This window comes from Marmota flaviventris, chromosome 4 (genome assembly GCF_047511675.1).
Source record: "Marmota flaviventris isolate mMarFla1 chromosome 4, mMarFla1.hap1, whole genome shotgun sequence".
Taxonomy (NCBI): Eukaryota; Metazoa; Chordata; class Mammalia; order Rodentia; family Sciuridae; genus Marmota; species Marmota flaviventris.
In genome coordinates this window covers 35,425,986-35,443,058 of record NC_092501.1, presented here as the reverse complement: position 1 = coordinate 35,443,058, position 17,073 = coordinate 35,425,986, and the positions used below count along the sequence as shown (strand labels likewise).

Below are 17,073 nucleotides of genomic sequence, written 5' to 3'. Positions count from 1 at the left end.
TCTGAAGCATGCTTAAGTTTGAGAATCACTATTATAATATCATATCTTCAGATATGATATTATCTCATATTTTCTCATGTTGCATTCTCACCTGTCCCATCAGAAGAGAAAGAAACATTTTTATAGTCACTTATGCCATAATTACACATACTTATGTTTTCTTATTTCAATGAAAATAATTCTTGTAAACTCAAGTTGAATGCCTATTATTGCACCAAAGTAGATACTTTGTATGCTTGATTTCATTTTAGCTGTACAGTAGCCTTGAAGCTGTTTGGAGTAGATCTAGAGGGAGAGAGGATATACAGATTTATCTTCATTTTAGGAAATTAAGAGTTAAGTAACTTTCCTGGTCTCATAGTTACTGAGTGGTAGACCTGAGTTCAGCTCCAAAACTCATGCTTTTTCCAATATAGCTTGGTGGGGTTTGTTTTTCACTTGTTTCGTAAATCTTCCTCTGCTGAAGTGAAGTGGTACAAAATAGAATAACCTAGAAGTTGTTAAAATGGTAAATTTTATATTACATATATTTTACCCACACACACACACACATCCCCACCCCCACTCACACATACAAATAGAATCACCAGGGGAACTGTTTAGATATACACATGCTCAGGATCTTACCTGGGAAGATACTGTGGGTTTTATGGTAAAGCCTGGGCATGTGTATTTTGGAAAAGCTTTCCCACTAATGCTGCTGTATCATTGCCTCATTTTGTTCAATTAGCAGTTAAATATGAAATGTCATATTATTAATTTGCCATCGCCTTGTTTAATTATTTTAACTTGAATGGTTCATAACTAATAGTCCTTGAACATACATTGATTACCTACTATATGTCAGGCACTTTTCTAGACACAGAGGGTACAGTAGTCTCAAGATAATCAAAGCTTTGTGCTCAGAAAGTTTACATGCTAGTAAGGAGAGGTAATATAAATATGTACTATGTTATGGTTAAATACTGTGAAGAGGAGCAAAGTAAGATTGTAGGTAGGATTTGGGGGTTACTTTATATAGAGTATCCAGGCCAGCCTCTTTGATATAATGATATTTGAATAGAAACCTGAAAGGATTGAACTCTCTGAGTATGTGGAGAAAGCATTCTAAGCAGAGGGAAGAGCAAATACAGGATTTGAAGTAGAAATGTTTGGGAGGTTCAAGAAACAGCAAATCAGAAGTCTGTTACTGTAGGTCAACTGAAAGATTATAGGGCCTCAAACAAGGTAATAAGATGTGAGACTGACATTGTGAAAAGTAGTTAGGTTATGGATATTTTTGAGGAAGAGCTGATAAGATGTGATTATTATAGAGTAGGGACTTAAGCCAGTTGTCTGGCTACTTTTCCTATTTTACCAAGCATGGTACATGGTTTGTAGTTTATCTGGTTTTGCTACTTCTAAAATTTGTGCATTGTTTTTATATTTGGATCTTTCCAGAAAAAAACTGCCAACTCTGGGAAATAAGGTAATTTCCTAAGTTTCTATCTGTATACTACAAATATTATAAATGTCCTTCAGAAAGAAAAATTTGAAATAAAATTTGATCTTAAATGTCCCCTTTTTTGAAGTAAAAGCAAAAGATTCTGCAAGTATACACAGTTTATAAGTAATGATTAGTTTTACGTTCTCAACAGCAGTTTAAGGCCTGAGAGATAAATGATAATTTAAACTGCTAATTCATTCTGGCCTAAAAGATCTTTTGGCATTCGTCAAGCACCAACATGGAAGAAGTATGATTAAAATACATTGGTAAATAACAAATGTAGCCTTTATCATCAACAGAGAACCTGGGACGATAGACTAAATGATTGAGTCAAGTACACAATCTAGTGCCTGAGTAGAACTAAGAAGTCTGTAGCACTAAATTCTTGGATTTCTGTTTAGTTTTTTAAAAATTATTTATGTTGAGGTTTATAGGCTAAACTAACATACTTGCAAAGTATTTCCTTTTTGCATTGATAGTATTAATAGTACCATATAGCAGTGTTATGCAAACTTTTGATGAGTCTTTGGTGTGTGGTGATACTCTCGGTTTTATCTCTTCTGCCTGGTAGAAGAGATAAATTATATATGTATCTATCCTAAATTACATATGCATATATAATTTAGGATAGATACAGTGGTAGTATGATTTGGAATATAAAATTAAGTTATATGATATAAAATTAAGTTAAATGACCAAATGGGAAAGGCAATAAGAAATATTAAATGACATTGTGACATCCTATAATATTTTTAGATCTTGAGTTAGTTTTATTAAAAAATTTTATTAAAATAATTTTGCACAAAGATTACAATTGTGTAACACTATAATTAAAGAATGAGTAAATACTAGTTCTTGTTATGAAAACTTGTAAGAAACTTAAAGATTTTGGTGTTACTATCCAAGTGAGAAATATATAAGTGAAGCTTTATTGTTGATGAACAAAACCAGAGATGGAATCTATGCTCCAGACTATGTAGTCAAGTGAAGAAAGAGTAAATGAGTTAATAAACTTATGAAACAAATTCATATGCTATAAGTGTAATGAAGATAATGACACAGGGTGATGTAATAGATATTGGTGCAGAGTGGAATCTACTCTAATTCAGAAGGAATTAGAATGCTTCTGAAATTCCTAAAGCCATAGACTCTATGGATCAGATGCCCTTGGACCTGGCTTCAGTAAAGATGCCGAGGGCTTCATTGCTGCGGGAGGCATGGGTCATCCTCACTTTGATGTGGATACACAAAGCTGTTTCAGCCTTCTCTCAAATTACTATGCAAACACATTTCAACTAAATTTCTCTTCCTCAAGCCAGATAGATTGTTGCTTTTCCATTTTCCATAGAAATTCTGGAGCTAACACTGCCTGACTGCCCTGTGGTTATAGAAGGAAGAACCAAAGGCCAAGCAGAATGGTGCCTACAGCACTCTAGCTATGTGGAAGAAAGAAAAAGGGACAAACCTTCCCCAAACACACATACAAGGAAGAAGCCCCGGTGCAGTGATACAATTCTATAATCCCAGTGAGAAGGATGAGACAGGAGGGTCACAAATTCAAGGCCAGTTTGGGTAACTTAGTGAGACCTTCTCTCAAAATAAAAATTAAAAAAGGGCTAGGGATATATGTCAGTGGTAGAGCACCCCTAGGTTCAATCTCCAGTATTGCAAGGGAAAAAAAGGAAGTAAGGAAGGAAAGGAGGAAGGGAGGGATGGACAGACAGAGGGAGGGACAGAAATGGTGGGGCATCTATGTCCCAGGCTCCTGGCAAGGAAATGCAAAACATCATAGAAGTCACACCTTTAACTAGACTCCCACTCCTAATATCACTTCCCTTATATAGGTCAAGACATTTAATAAATAGATAAAACTTTAAAATGAATTTTAAATTTTCAAACACAAGTGATCACTTAATACTAGATGAACTAAATCTACATTAACCATGGTGAGATAATTTTAATAACCTGGTCTAAAGGAAAAAACTGTTCACACAAATAATGTCTTAATTTTTAAAATAAACAATTCCATGTCAGGAGCTTTTCTAGTAACGGGGGGTAGAGTGGTAAATAAGGTAAATTTGGCACTTATGCTCTAACAAGCAAACTTTTCATAAACCAAGAAGAGATTCTGACACATATAGTATTTGGATATATCTTTCTTTTCTATGTGTACTCATCTATTCTGAGACTTCAGCTAACTATGCTGATGTCTCCTAAATCTTTCTGTCTTATAGCTGTCTTCTCTTGGCTTTAGAATCCCAATTGAATGTCCTAAGCCCACTTGAAACACAGCATATCTAAAAATGGACAAGTGGGATACTAACATTGAATTGTAGCAAAACTGTGACAGTCCTGTCTGGTCTCTCTCTTTGATATTTCTCAAGACTGTCCCATCAGTTCCATCCCTCTGTTACTGTTCTATTTTGGACACTTCTTACTTCTCACCAGAACCACTGCAGCACATTCTTAACCTGTGTCAGAGTGGTGGTACTTAAAAACTGCTTACTATCTCTATCACTGTGACTTTTGAGCCTACCCCAAAATTTTATAAAGGTACTTTCTTGCCCTTAAAACTACTTAGCTGTGATTGGTTTCTGCCCGTCACTTTCTGCCACACCACTTGGCACACACATATGCAGATACTTAGTTCAGCTGTTTATACTGTGCTTGGAGTGAACTACTTTTCCTCTGGGCCCAGCTAACAGTTAACCATCTTTTAAAACTCATCCCCCCAAAAATGTGCAACCCACTTGCTTCCAAGACAGATTTGGGTGAAATGTCTTCTTGGTATCTTGGATTTGAGTACTCAATAAAAGCTTAAATTAACTTATGAATGACTAATAAATTATTATTTTATTGTGTTTTTTTCTTTCGAAAATTTTAATGCAGTAGTAGATAATCTGAAAGGCATGTAAGCAGTGTTGGTTAGGAATTATAATTTTAGAAATACTGTCTTGGAGAATCTATGTAGGTGTCTTATGGGTCTCAGGAAAAGGGAAAGACTCTGGGGACTAGAAATAGGTGGTCCTAGATTAAGGGATATTCCATCTCTTGCACCAGGATCCTGAGAAATTTTCTGAAGCTGCATAGAGTGTTTGCTGGTGATTGTATAGGTTGTTGACTTAAAATGAAAGACTTTTCACTTAAACTAAGGACAAAGGAGCTTTGTTCAGGCAACTCAAATGTGATGAATGCTGTGCATTGGTTCTTAACCCTTTTGTGAACAGAGGCCCCTTTAGGAGTCTGATGAGTCTTTGCTTAGCACAAAGTATATTTATAGACATGAAATTCTGTGGTACAGGAAAGAAAAGCTTTCTGTCCTTTCAGAGATTATGGCAGTAATCCCTTACCACAGAATGAATTCTTTGGAAAAACACATTATTGTATTTATTTTTTTATTTATACAAAGAAGAAGGGTTCATTGATAAATATAGTTGATGTTACAGTTAGAAGACCTGGATATTTTATGTGGCCATGTGTCAGAGTGAAGGAATAACTTAATCATATGATGGCAAATTGAAGTACTACCAACCACTTAATTGTTTTTGAATAAGGACTTAAATACACAAGTATTAAGGCACAGAGAACTCATGATTATTTGAAATTTAGCATTTAAAACTCTTATGCTACATACGCTTGCTACTCAAAGAGCAGTCTTCAGGCCGGCAGCATCTACTAGCAACAGCATCACCTGGGAACTTATTAGAAGTGCAAATTCTTGAACTTCACCATAGACCTACTGAATCATTCTCTCTGGGGAGACCACCAGAAATCTGTAATAACAAACCCTCCTGGTGACTCTGTGGTTTACTGAAGTTGAAGAAGCACTGCTCTGGACCAGACATTTATAATACTGACATCTCTGAAACTGGGTATTGTACTTTTAATCATACATAGTTAAAATGAGTGCTAATGAAAGATTAAAATAGCAGCTATTGTTTATTGAATGTTTCTTATGGGTTTTCTATTCTTTGTCTTATTTAATCTAACAAAGAGCCCTCTGGCTAGATGGTATTATTTAATCATTCAGTAAATATTTATTAGCACCTACATGTCATGTGTCAGTATTTTCTAGCCATATTCTAGGAACACAGCAGTAAACACAATAGGCATAGTCTGAACTTTCTAGAACCTGTGTTCTGACAGGAAAGACAGTAAGCAAGTAAAGAATGTAATTTTAGAGTTTGTATATAACAAATGCTATGAGGAAATGAAGCAGAGAAAAATCTTTCTTGGGAGTTGCTATTTGAGAAGACACTAAAATAATAGAAGGAAGTAAGCTACATAAAGGTTTGAGGGAAGAGTACTTCACATTCTTATTCCACATTTTTTTCTGAGACAAGATTGAATAATGTTAAGGAATACAGGCAATAAATGCTTGAGCTGGGTTCTGAATCTGCAAAGTGCATTGTGACATTTCCCTATTTTTTTTCTTAGTTCTACTTAGTTTTATGAAATTTCTTTAAGCAGCATGTTAATTGGTATGCATGATGGGGGGACCTCTTCTATGTTTTGGTGATTATATGAATAGTTATTATGTACCTAATTAGGATCTGAATTTATTATCCTGAATGAATAGTCATTATAATGAAGAAAAAAATATATATAAATTTGCAGTAATGCATTCTTTACAAAATTTTAATTTTAGGGTTAAAAAATCCTACTTTTAGAATAAAAATCATATGCCTAAGTAGAAATTATATTTATTGTATCAGTGGGTTTAAATAAAATGTTTTAGATTACACTCAAAATCTAAGTCATCAGCGTACTTTACATGTTTCAAATAGTATCTTAGCAGAAATATTCATTTATTAAAGTGATTGTAGTGATCATACATACATTTTGATGACTTTAAATATGAAGAAAATTATAGGTTTTAAATAATATGGAAATCATTTATTAGTAGTAATAATATTAAAGATGAAATATATTAGGTGTAAGGTTATTTTAGCTTTTAAAACTGCGTTGGCTAGGAATGTTTCAATAGTTGAGCAAAAGCATCATAGCAGACACTAAAGGACAAAACTGGGGAAGAGCAGTAGTGAATAAGTGATATTATATTCTGTATTGACTTCTTAGAGTAAATAATATCTAGGTCAGAATGAGTTGGGACTGATATCAATGTTAGACTGAGGAAAGCACGTTAACCAAGTGCAAAAGTATTCATGTAATCATGGTGAGTATGTAAGTGTTTTAATAGTCTAGCTAGAAAGTTGGATGTAAGCATTATGAATAAGTACAGTCTAACTTTGTAAAAAAAAAAAAAGATATTTTCTTTTGATTACTCTGAAGACTTCGTAGCTACTTTTGTACATATTGGATTTTATCAGACTATTTGATATTGAGTCAAAAAATTTAAAACCAGTAAGTAGAACTTATTTCTCAGAATACTCAACCATTGACATTCCTTTACTGAATTAATACAAAATTACCAATGTTAGATTTTAGTTAATATTCAATTAGCTCATTTTTTATTTTATACTTATTTTTATAATTCTAATTTGTTATATATGACAGCAGAATGCATTACAATTCATATTACACATACAGAGTACAATTTTTCATGTCTTTGATTGTATACAAAGTGTATTCACACCATTTGTGTCTTCATACATGTACTTAGGGTAATGATGTCCATCTCATTCCACCATCTTTTCTACCCCCATGTCTCCTCCCTTCTCCCTCCTCCCCTTTTCCCTATCTAGAGTTTGTCTAATGCTCCCATGCTTCCCCTCCTAACCCCACTATGAATCAGCCTCCTTCATTGTCAAAAAAGTCACTGGTAAACTCAAAATTTCTTATCTTGCGTTAGTTGGAAATGTAGGCTTCTTTCTGACTTAACTATAGTAGTATATGAATAGGCCCTTGAGTCTTGAGCCCCCTTTCTATTCTAATCCTCTTTCCTCATTTATTCCATAAATATTTATTGTGCGCTTCCTTTCCCAGGTCCTGTTCTAGGCATTTGAGACACATCAAGAAACATAGTAGGCAAAAAGTAGATCATAATGTATATTAGAAGATGATAAATGCTGTAGAGAAAAGTAAAGTCAAACTGGGCAAGGAGAATTGGGCAGTCAGTGAGGTGCTACAATTTAAAATCAGCCTGTTTCAGGGTAGACCTCACTAAGTTAGTGACTTTTGAACAAAAACTTGAGGTAAAGGAGTTAGCCAATCAGATATCCAGAGGAAGAGTGTATCAGGTAGAAGGAAGAGCAACATGCAAGGCTCTAGGGCGGAGTGTGTCTGACATGTTGAGAAATGGCCTTGAAGCCAGTGTAGTCCAACATCAGTGAGTGAAGGAGTAGTCAGAGAATTGATGGGAATGGGTGTGGCCACAGGCACAGTTCTTAGAGGGCCACTTAAAGGATTTGGGCTTTCATTCTGAAAAAAATGAATACCCCTTTCAGGGAAGGTTTTAGGTAGGAAAATGACAAATTTTTTTCTGTCTTATGTTTAAAAGAATCACTTAGACTGCTCTGTTAAAAACAGACCTATTAGGAGACTACTGTGATAATCTAGGCAAGAGACGGTGATGGCTGGCATCAAGGTGGTGGTGGTGGTGGTGGTAGACAATTGTCAGATTCTGAATATGTTTTGAAGGTAGATCCTTATTTACCTAGTGAATTATATGTGAATTATGAAAAGGATAGCTTTGAGATTTTGGCTTGAGAAACCAGATGGATAAAGATATTGTCAAATAATATAGGGGGATGGGGTTGTGACTCAGTGGTAGAGCACTTGCCTAGCACATGTGAGGTACTGGGTTTGATCCTCAGCACCACATAAAATAAATAAAGGTATTGTGTCCATCTACAACTAAAAAAGTTTTAAAAAATGATACAGGAAATTCTAAGGGTGGAAGATCAGGCTATTTAATGTTATTTTTTAGAAATTGAATGTAAGTTATTTCTTATAAATGGAGGTATCCAGCTGAGAGTTGGACATATCAACCTCAAAAATCATCTGCATTATAGGTCATACTTAAGCAATGAAAGCGTGAAGGGAGTGTACCTAGGAAACAGAAGAGGAACAAAGACTAAGCCCACAGCAGCTTTAACCCCTCAGGAAGAAAAGGAGCAGTCAATGAATAAGAGAAAAATGGAAAAAGTAGAGTCCTTCAAAGGAAAGTAAATGTGTAGCATGAAGGAGGAGTTGTGTGTGTTGTGTAGCATGATGTATGTGTTGACTAAGATAGTTCTGAGAACAGACCACTGGATTTAGCAATGCTGATCTTATTGAGCAGTTTCAGTGGAGTGGGAGGAGGGCAAAAAATTTAATTCCTGATTTTGATCATTATACTGTAAAAATATAAACATTTAACTTCAACAAAAGTAAGGATTTTAGAAATGAGAAGAGAGAAATTAAAAGAATAAGTATAGGTAGCTCTTTCAAGGAGTTTTAGTGTAAAAGAGAACCAAAATAGAGTGACTGCTGATAAGGGAAGTATAGCCAACAGAAGTGCTTGTTTCACACTGAGGAAATGATATGTTTGAATGTTAAGAATCTTCAGAGGTTTTCGTATAGGTTATGGAGAGGGGATCTTGTGAACTGGGCAGAGATTGACTTTAGATAGGTACATGGTATTTCTGGAAACAGGCAAGAGCATAAGTATAGATGCTAATAGGTGAGTAGGTGTGGTGGTACAAATTCTCTTTGATACAGTTTTTCCCCCTTTTTCCTTTTGTTTTCAGTAAAATAGGAAGTGAGGTCTTCAGTGGAAAGTGAGGATGGAGGAGGATATGATGGGGGTTTGAGAGAGAGGAGAAATATGAAGTACTGGCAAGGAGTATAATGGACGTGGGTCATTGAGTATGGCTGCCTGGCAGATGAAAAACCTACGTCATGAGGTTCATGGTCATATATTTAAGGTGAGAGACCAGTCAGCATGGTTGTATGTTTTTCTCCTGTGATGTCCAGCCATCATCTTATAGAAGCATTATATAGAGAGATTTGGATTTAGACAGAATTGTAGTTTAATTGAGCAAGTATGACCAAGGAAGAAAGGGCATTTTATCAGATTTTTATTACTATAATGAAATACCTGAGGCAGACTGCTCATAAAAGAGGTTTTTTTTAGCTCACAATTTAGGAAGTTTAGAGTTCAAGATTGGGATATCCTCATTGATTTGGCCTCTAGTGATGGCAACAGATGGCATCACATCATGACCAAAGCAGATGTAGGAGCAGGTGGTCACATCTCAAACCAGGAAGCAGGGAGATGGAGGTGCTGAACCTTCTCTTTTCATAAAAGCCCTTTTGTGAGAACTACCAAAGGATTACAGGAGAGCAGCCTTAATCCCTTTCAAGGTTAGTGCACCCAGTGACCAAAGGACCTCCCACTAGTTTCCACCTCTTAAAAGTCTCACCACCTTCTGCATCATCATTCTAGAGACCAAGCCTCTAACATATGGACCCTGATGGGGGACAAACCACATCTGAATTATAGCAGAGGAATTAAAAAAAAATAGAAGTAGAGAAGAGCAGAGCTATCAAAGTTATATGAAGAAGTAATTATCTTGAGTGATCATACAATTTATATTGGTAAGGAAAGAAGTAAGGCCATCACAGCACTCAAGCTTTATGCAACTATCTAGACCTTGTAGTTCAACTTGACTCCACAAGCCAGACTAAGAAGTAGGTAGTCTTGGGCTGAGGTTGTGGCTCAACAGTAGAGCACTTGCCTAGCACATGCAAGGCCCTGGGTTTGATCCTCAGCACCACATAAAATTTAAAAAAACAAATAAAAATAAAGGTATTGTGTCCAACTACAACTAAAAAATAAATATTAAAAAAAAGAAGTTGGGTAATCTTTCCTATCGCCCCTGGCCTGCTCAGTCTACAGTCTCCAGACCATGCTTAAATCAGACTCTGTCTTGACCCTGATCAAAAGTCTCTAGTCTGCTGCTGTTCCTTTATCCTAGCAAGACAAACAAAAAACAAGAACAAAAAGGAATATAGTGTTCTACTCAGAAAATAATGCCATCCTCAACATTCTCCATGAAATTGCAATTCATGTCAGTCTTTGAAAGAGATGTACCAGATGTAACAGCATAAGAAAAATAAAGATGTTCATTGGTTCTTTAGGTAAAATAAGGAGATACTGTCTCATGGAAGCAAATTACAGCTATTCTGGATTTTTAAAAATTAATATTAGTTTCACATGTAGGAATACATAAGAAAAGCAGGAAACTGATACCTCTTTTCTTTGCACATGACTTTATCTTACTTATAAACTGTTACCAGATAAAGTTTTCAAGACAAATAGTATATAAAATATTGTCAAGAATGGTACATAGAGTTGGGGTCAAGCTGTATTGTTTTAAAATGAAGGAATTTTATTACCGTGAATATAAATAATGTATGTAAAAAGTATGAAGATGGCACAGTGTTAAAATCATGTGAAACTACAATATTCAAGTAACAAGTTGTGGGACAATGTTCTAGGGTTAAAGTGCCAAAGCCATTTCTGTACTGATTGTTCTCTTGTTCAGGTACCAGGGGAGAAGGATGGCCCTTCCTTGTTCTCCAAATCATGTATCATTGTGTTCTAGCAGTAGTAAAGACCTAGCTCTTTTCTTATAAAAGAGGCAGAAACCAGACAGGCTGGTTCAGAAACAAAACAAACTTCTCAAATAGAATCTATTTCATAACTCAAAAAAAAAAGAATGGTACATAGGGGCTGAGTATCTAGCTTAGTGGTAGAGTGCTTGCCTAATATCATGAGGCTCTGGGTTTGATCCCCAGCAACACACAAATACACAGAACAAAAAGACAGTCAAGTGCTTAAGAAAGAAGGAAAAAGCATGCATCTAAGTTAACAGATAAAACCAGCACAACCAGATGATTTTAGCAAAGAAAGTCAGCCCTTGGTCAGCTTTCATAACAGAGCATTAGCAATGAAAGACAATGCCAAGAACATGAGAGAAAAGACTATTCTTGTTTTATTATCCATGATATAAGAATTTGTGCTCAAAAAGAAGAATATGTATAGATTGTTTTATGCTATCAAAATTGGTAAGCTTGTTCTGTGTGATACATAAAAGAGATAGGTGGGTCATATATCTAAGACCCACAACAATAAATAGTCTTATACCTGTTGTGGGGATGCCCCAAGCATTTGAAAATACCCCTTTGATAATTCAACTATGAGATCCATATATAATAGTGTGTCAAAGCAGGTATATTCCAAGTGATTGGTGAGAGACAAAATAAGCTACCTTTTACACCAGTGGGGCTTGACTAGTATTGGCTTAAACATGATGTTAAGAGAAGAAGCCTAACAGAGAAGTGTTGGTGACTCTTAGAAACTCACTCCACCCCATCCCAGAAAAAGAAGTGTCCTACATGAAAAGGGAGGCAGTTCTATTGAGGTGAAACAGTGTGCCTGAAACATCATACAGGAGTTTCAAGACTAACCCTGGGTGGGATTGCCTGCAGGGAATTAAGACCAACAAATGAGAGACATTCCATTGTTTCAGATAGCATATCAAAATAATCATAGTTGATTCTATTCAATACTTGATTATCCTTCTTATGATTTTATGTTCATTTAGCAATCTAATTTATAGTGATGGCTTATATTTATTAAGTGCTTCCAAGTTATCAGACAATGCAAACCAATAAACATTACATGCATTACCTTACTTGATCCCTATAAGAACTCTTACTTGATCCCTATAAGAACTCTGTAAGGTAAGTATCTTCGTTACCTGCATTGTACATAGAGGCACAAAATAAGTAATTTATCTAATGGCAGACCTGGGGTACAGAACAAGGCAGTATGCCTCAGGGTTCTTTGGAACAACCATGCTATACTATCTTAGCTTTTCACATAGATCTTCATTGTAGGTACATTAGTCACATATTCTTTTGATTGTATATTGTCCTGTGACTGTGATTTCCTAATGATGATAATAAAATGACTTCTGACTGTGGTTTAGCAGAGAGCCAGGTCCTGGAATGGAACCTAACAAAGAAAGGTACTAGCCAGGAAAGCTGGTTTTATTGTTGTTGTTGTTGTTTGTTTCTTTGTTTTTCTTTTTGTGACCATCTCCTGGCCTCATTGGCCAGTGTTTCCCAGTTATATCTGGCTACATCAGTGAGAAGTCTTTGCAGAGTAGAGTCCTGGTGCTAATATCTCAGATATTCTGATTTAATTGGTCTATGGTGGAGACTGCAAATGTATTCTTTAAAAAATCTCACTGGTGGTTGTGATGCCCATCTGAGAAAAACTGCTTTAGAAGGCACGGTGGAAATTTCTCTGTTAATTTGTAAACAACTTGTTCAAATCTAAGAAATGGTAAAAGTAAGGAATTCATGGGGTAGTTTTAAGTTAAATGATATCTGTGATGAGCTAAAAATAAAGATCAATTGAAGATATAAAACCTTGATGCCAGGAACCAAATGTTATTTATTCTAAGATACAAATCACATAGTGGTTTGGATTTTAAGTCTGGAGCTGCACCATCTGGGAATGGATGCCATCTCTGCTACATGGTGGACAGCTGTGGGCAGCCTGCTCAGACTGTCCATTCTGAGTTTGTGTTACTCATTTGCCAAAGGGGGATGGTAGCAGTCCATCCTATAATCCATACAAAGCTCTGATCCCTGAGCCTGATATTTAGTTAGTGCTCAGTAAATGTCAGCACTTGTTATTTAAGTGTTTTTCCAACTGGGGATGTTCTTTGGTGAACCTAACTCCATTTCTGACCCTCGTGTTTCATGTGGCTATAGCATCTGTCTTTAGTCTGGTTGGTGAGAATGGAGACTGTAGTTGGTTTTGATTCTTAGACTCAACTATAGACTAGAACCTTTTCAAAATAATTCTGGGACCAGCTGAGTTAACCAGTACAGCATTTAGAGAGCTTGGATTAAATCTTTATGATGTTTCTTAAATGTGCTCTACTGCTAGTATAGATTTCAAATTATTAACTAAGACTCACAGGTCAGTTTTCTGGTCATTAGAAGTTTTTCAAGCATCTAAGGGAAACCAGTTTCTCATTTTACTTTTCAGTTTATTTGAACTTGTGTCCTGGATTTCCTCAGGTTTTAATTTATACAAGTTTATACTTTAATAGCTTTTAAAGCTGTATGGAAGATGTATTTTCTAGATTTTTTTTTTAAAAAAAGAACAAATAAGCTACTTAAAGGGGATATTTTATGCAAAATATACTAAAAAAAGAGCTAAGTCTATAAGTTGACATATGTAAGGCTTTCTAAGGCATTCTTATTCTATATATTGTAGATCTATAGAAATAAAATGAAAAGCAAATGTGTCCTATACACATAACGTTGGTTAAAATAAAATGGACTCTAGATTCAAATTCTGCTTTCACTACTTTCTGGCTTCATGACTTTAAATAACTTGCTGTAGTTCCCTGATTATTTTCTTCATCTAACTAATAGGGTTATAGTAAGGATCAAATTATTAAATTATGTGGAATTCTGAAAAAGAAATTTTAATGAAAACAAATTTTTTACCTAAGCCTCTGGAAAAAAACTTTTAAAAAATTTATATCAGAAAACAAGTTGACAGGTGACATCTCCTATAGAAACCTCTCCCTTTTCATCTGCAAAAGTGGAACAATATACTTTACCTCAAAAATGTTGGTATGAAAGGTAAACTCACTTCTTGATGGGAGTTTCTGTTTCCATCTAGAATAGCACTCTTTCAGTAGAAATAAATTTATTTCTCTTTCAGTAGAAATAAATTTTGAGCCACAAGTGTAATTAAAATTTTTCTAGTAGCCACATTTTTTTAAAAAAGAAACAAATGAAGTTTATTGTAACAATGTATCTAACCCAGTATCTAAAATATTGTCATTTCAACATGTAATTAACAAAAACTGAGATTTTTTTCACATTTAATATTATAGATATAGTATGTGTTCTACAATTACAGCATGTCTCAACTCGAACTAACCACATTTCAATTGCTCAGTAGCCACTTATGGTTGATGATTACCATATTGAACTGTCCAGATCTAGAATATAGATTAGTATTCCCTATCCTTGGTTACTGGTGCTTGTTTTGCCCGCAAGCAATTAGCACAGCCTATTCTTAAAACCTATTCTTTAGATGCTTGAGCCTTATATCTTCATCAGGCAACTTAGATTAGTATCTTTGTCCCTAGTAGGATTGGGTCCTATCCTTAGCCTTTTGGCTGACCTACATGAGGATTTGCTCTGGGCATTACGTGTACCTCTCTGTTTGATCAAGGCTGGTACACTACCAGGGAATGCTAAATCCATTGAGTGTGATAAACATTTGAACCACAAGGATTAGGGCTTCAGGTTAGGCTTTGTAAAACCCCTTCACTCTTGTTTCTTCTCTGTCCTCCCCCCCCCCCCCCCCCCCCGCGCCTCTTTCCCAAAGTTCAAAGACTAATCTAGTGTTTCTGGGAAAAGAGCAAATACTAGTAATCTTTAAAGGAATTCAGCTTCTCTCTCCTCCACTTCAATTTGGCATAACAAGGCAGCACTCTCTTCTTAGAAATTATTTTTGACTTTTTAAAAGATATTTAGAAAGCTTTTTGGGGTCAAGAGATGTGGGGAGCAGTGAAGGTATTCAATTGCACATGTTTACACCAAGTTAATTTTTTGTATCTAAACTTTAAAAAATATTTTTTCTGATACTTTCACCCATATTTTGGGAGAATTATAATGAAGGGGGTGTTATCCTAAATAGTGATATGAAGTGCAGAAAGGTAGGGAGTATGGGATTCAAGTGTACTCATTCCACAAAAATATCTGCTCAGCTGTCACCTTCTTAGGGAAGCCTACCTCATCATTCTATATAAATAGCTTCCAACCCCCTGCACCCTATCTCTACCTTTTGGGGAAGAAGAAGGTGATAAAAATATTACTTATCACTGACTTAAATTATTTGCTTGTTTTTCTGAATAGACTATAAGCTCCATAAGGATGGGACTTTGTTTTGTTTACTTCTTCATCCCCAACTCCTAGTATAATGCCTAGCATTCAATTAATGCCTATGGAAACAATGAATAAATATGTGAAAATGCAAAGATGTTGTTTTCTATATATACTAAATGATTTTAAAATTAGAATTACCTAGTAAAGTTCTTGTCTGACTATTATTAGTTTGGCCAGTATACGTGATATGTTTGAATTTTCAGACCTAATTTCAATGGTAGAATCCTACTGTTTGCTCTTGACCATACATTTAGGTAAAGTTTTCTTTCTCTTAGAGTGTAGGGCTTGAGGAGGGGGAAAGGAGTAGCTTGGAATGCAATTGTAAAAAGAGGGTGCAGTAGCCAGTCTATACCTGATGAGAATTTCAAATTATGCAGGGTAATAACATAGAGGAAGGGTATTAGGATAGGGAATTGGATTATATAGTGCAGGTACTACAAATGTATCCAAAGTTTGAGGCAAGACTGATGGCATAATAGATAAAAGGTGAAAGAGTCATAACCATAGAAATTAGTATTACTCAAAAGAAATGTGGGGTTATATAGGGTTATGGCCCCAAATCCACGAATCATGTTTCCATTGTCTTGTTTAGAATCTGTGTTTAAGATTTTAATTATCCCTCTCAGTTGTTCTTCCGGTTTACTCTCATGCCTTTCTACCAATATGATACTATTTCTGTACTTGGTGCTCCACAGAACTATGGTACTTTGAACACAGACTCTTCACATTCTGCAAGGACCAGAAATTTCATTGTAACTCCCTACCATTAAAACTAACCCAACATGTTGAGAACTCTCAAATTCTATTAAGTTGTATTAAGAACTATTTATGTTTCATCCAAACTGTTAGCAAAAGTAGTAAAAGCAAATTTATCAATTTTTACTTTTCTCTTTCTTAATTCTTTAAATGAGAAAAATCTCTTTTGTGTACATGCACCAGGTTTTTAAAGAAATATGAATAGTGTTTAATAAAAACAATAAGCAAAGATGTTATTTTCTATATATATTTAATGATTTTAAAATTAGAAATACCTAGTAAAGTTCTTGTCTGACTATTATTAGTTTGGTCAGTATATGTGGTATGTTTGAATTTATCTAAATATTTTTATGTTGTGGTAATAGGCTTTCATTTCAGTTGGATTTTTTAATAATGTTATAAATTTAAGGTTTTATAAAGTTTGATTAGTTAATAGTATTCCAATTGTTGTAGGTAATTTTTTTTACTATTTCTGATTACATTTAATTTAACTTTAAATCAGTGTTCAAATGATGCATTTTTTACCTTACCTCTTCTTTCTTCTTAGTCTGTAAGACTTGTATTGTCCAGCACTTTGAAGATAGCAATGATTGTCCAAGATGTGGCAACCAAGTTCACGAGACAAATCCATTAGAAATGTTGAGGTAAGGAAATGTATTTCATAGTTCAAACTTAAATGAATTGTATAAGCTCTTAGATTTTATAATACATCATGTTTCTTAATACCTTATGGCTTATGAATTTTATGACTTTTCTTTTAAAGAATTTTTTAAAGTATTTTATTGAGTTAAAAATTAAGACTATATACCTTAAATATTTAGGAAATACAATTATAAAATAAAATTATAAGTTTCTCTTAGCTTCTTAGAGTGATTTTTTTAAGTGCAGTTATTTTC

At 34.8% G+C, this 17,073-nt stretch overlaps 1 protein-coding gene across 3 annotated transcripts in view; it reads left to right on the top strand.

The window, feature by feature from the left end:
* Positions 1-17,073, top strand: part of Pcgf5 (polycomb group ring finger 5) — a 113,519-nt gene that overhangs the window by 56,911 nt on the left and 39,535 nt on the right. For all 3 annotated transcript variants that reach the window (XM_027939919.2, XM_027939918.2, XM_027939920.2), the window contains exon 3: positions 16,725-16,821. In XM_027939919.2, coding sequence (XP_027795720.1) covers positions 16,725-16,821 — 97 coding nt within the window. The remainder of the gene's footprint in view (positions 1-16,724; positions 16,822-17,073) is intronic.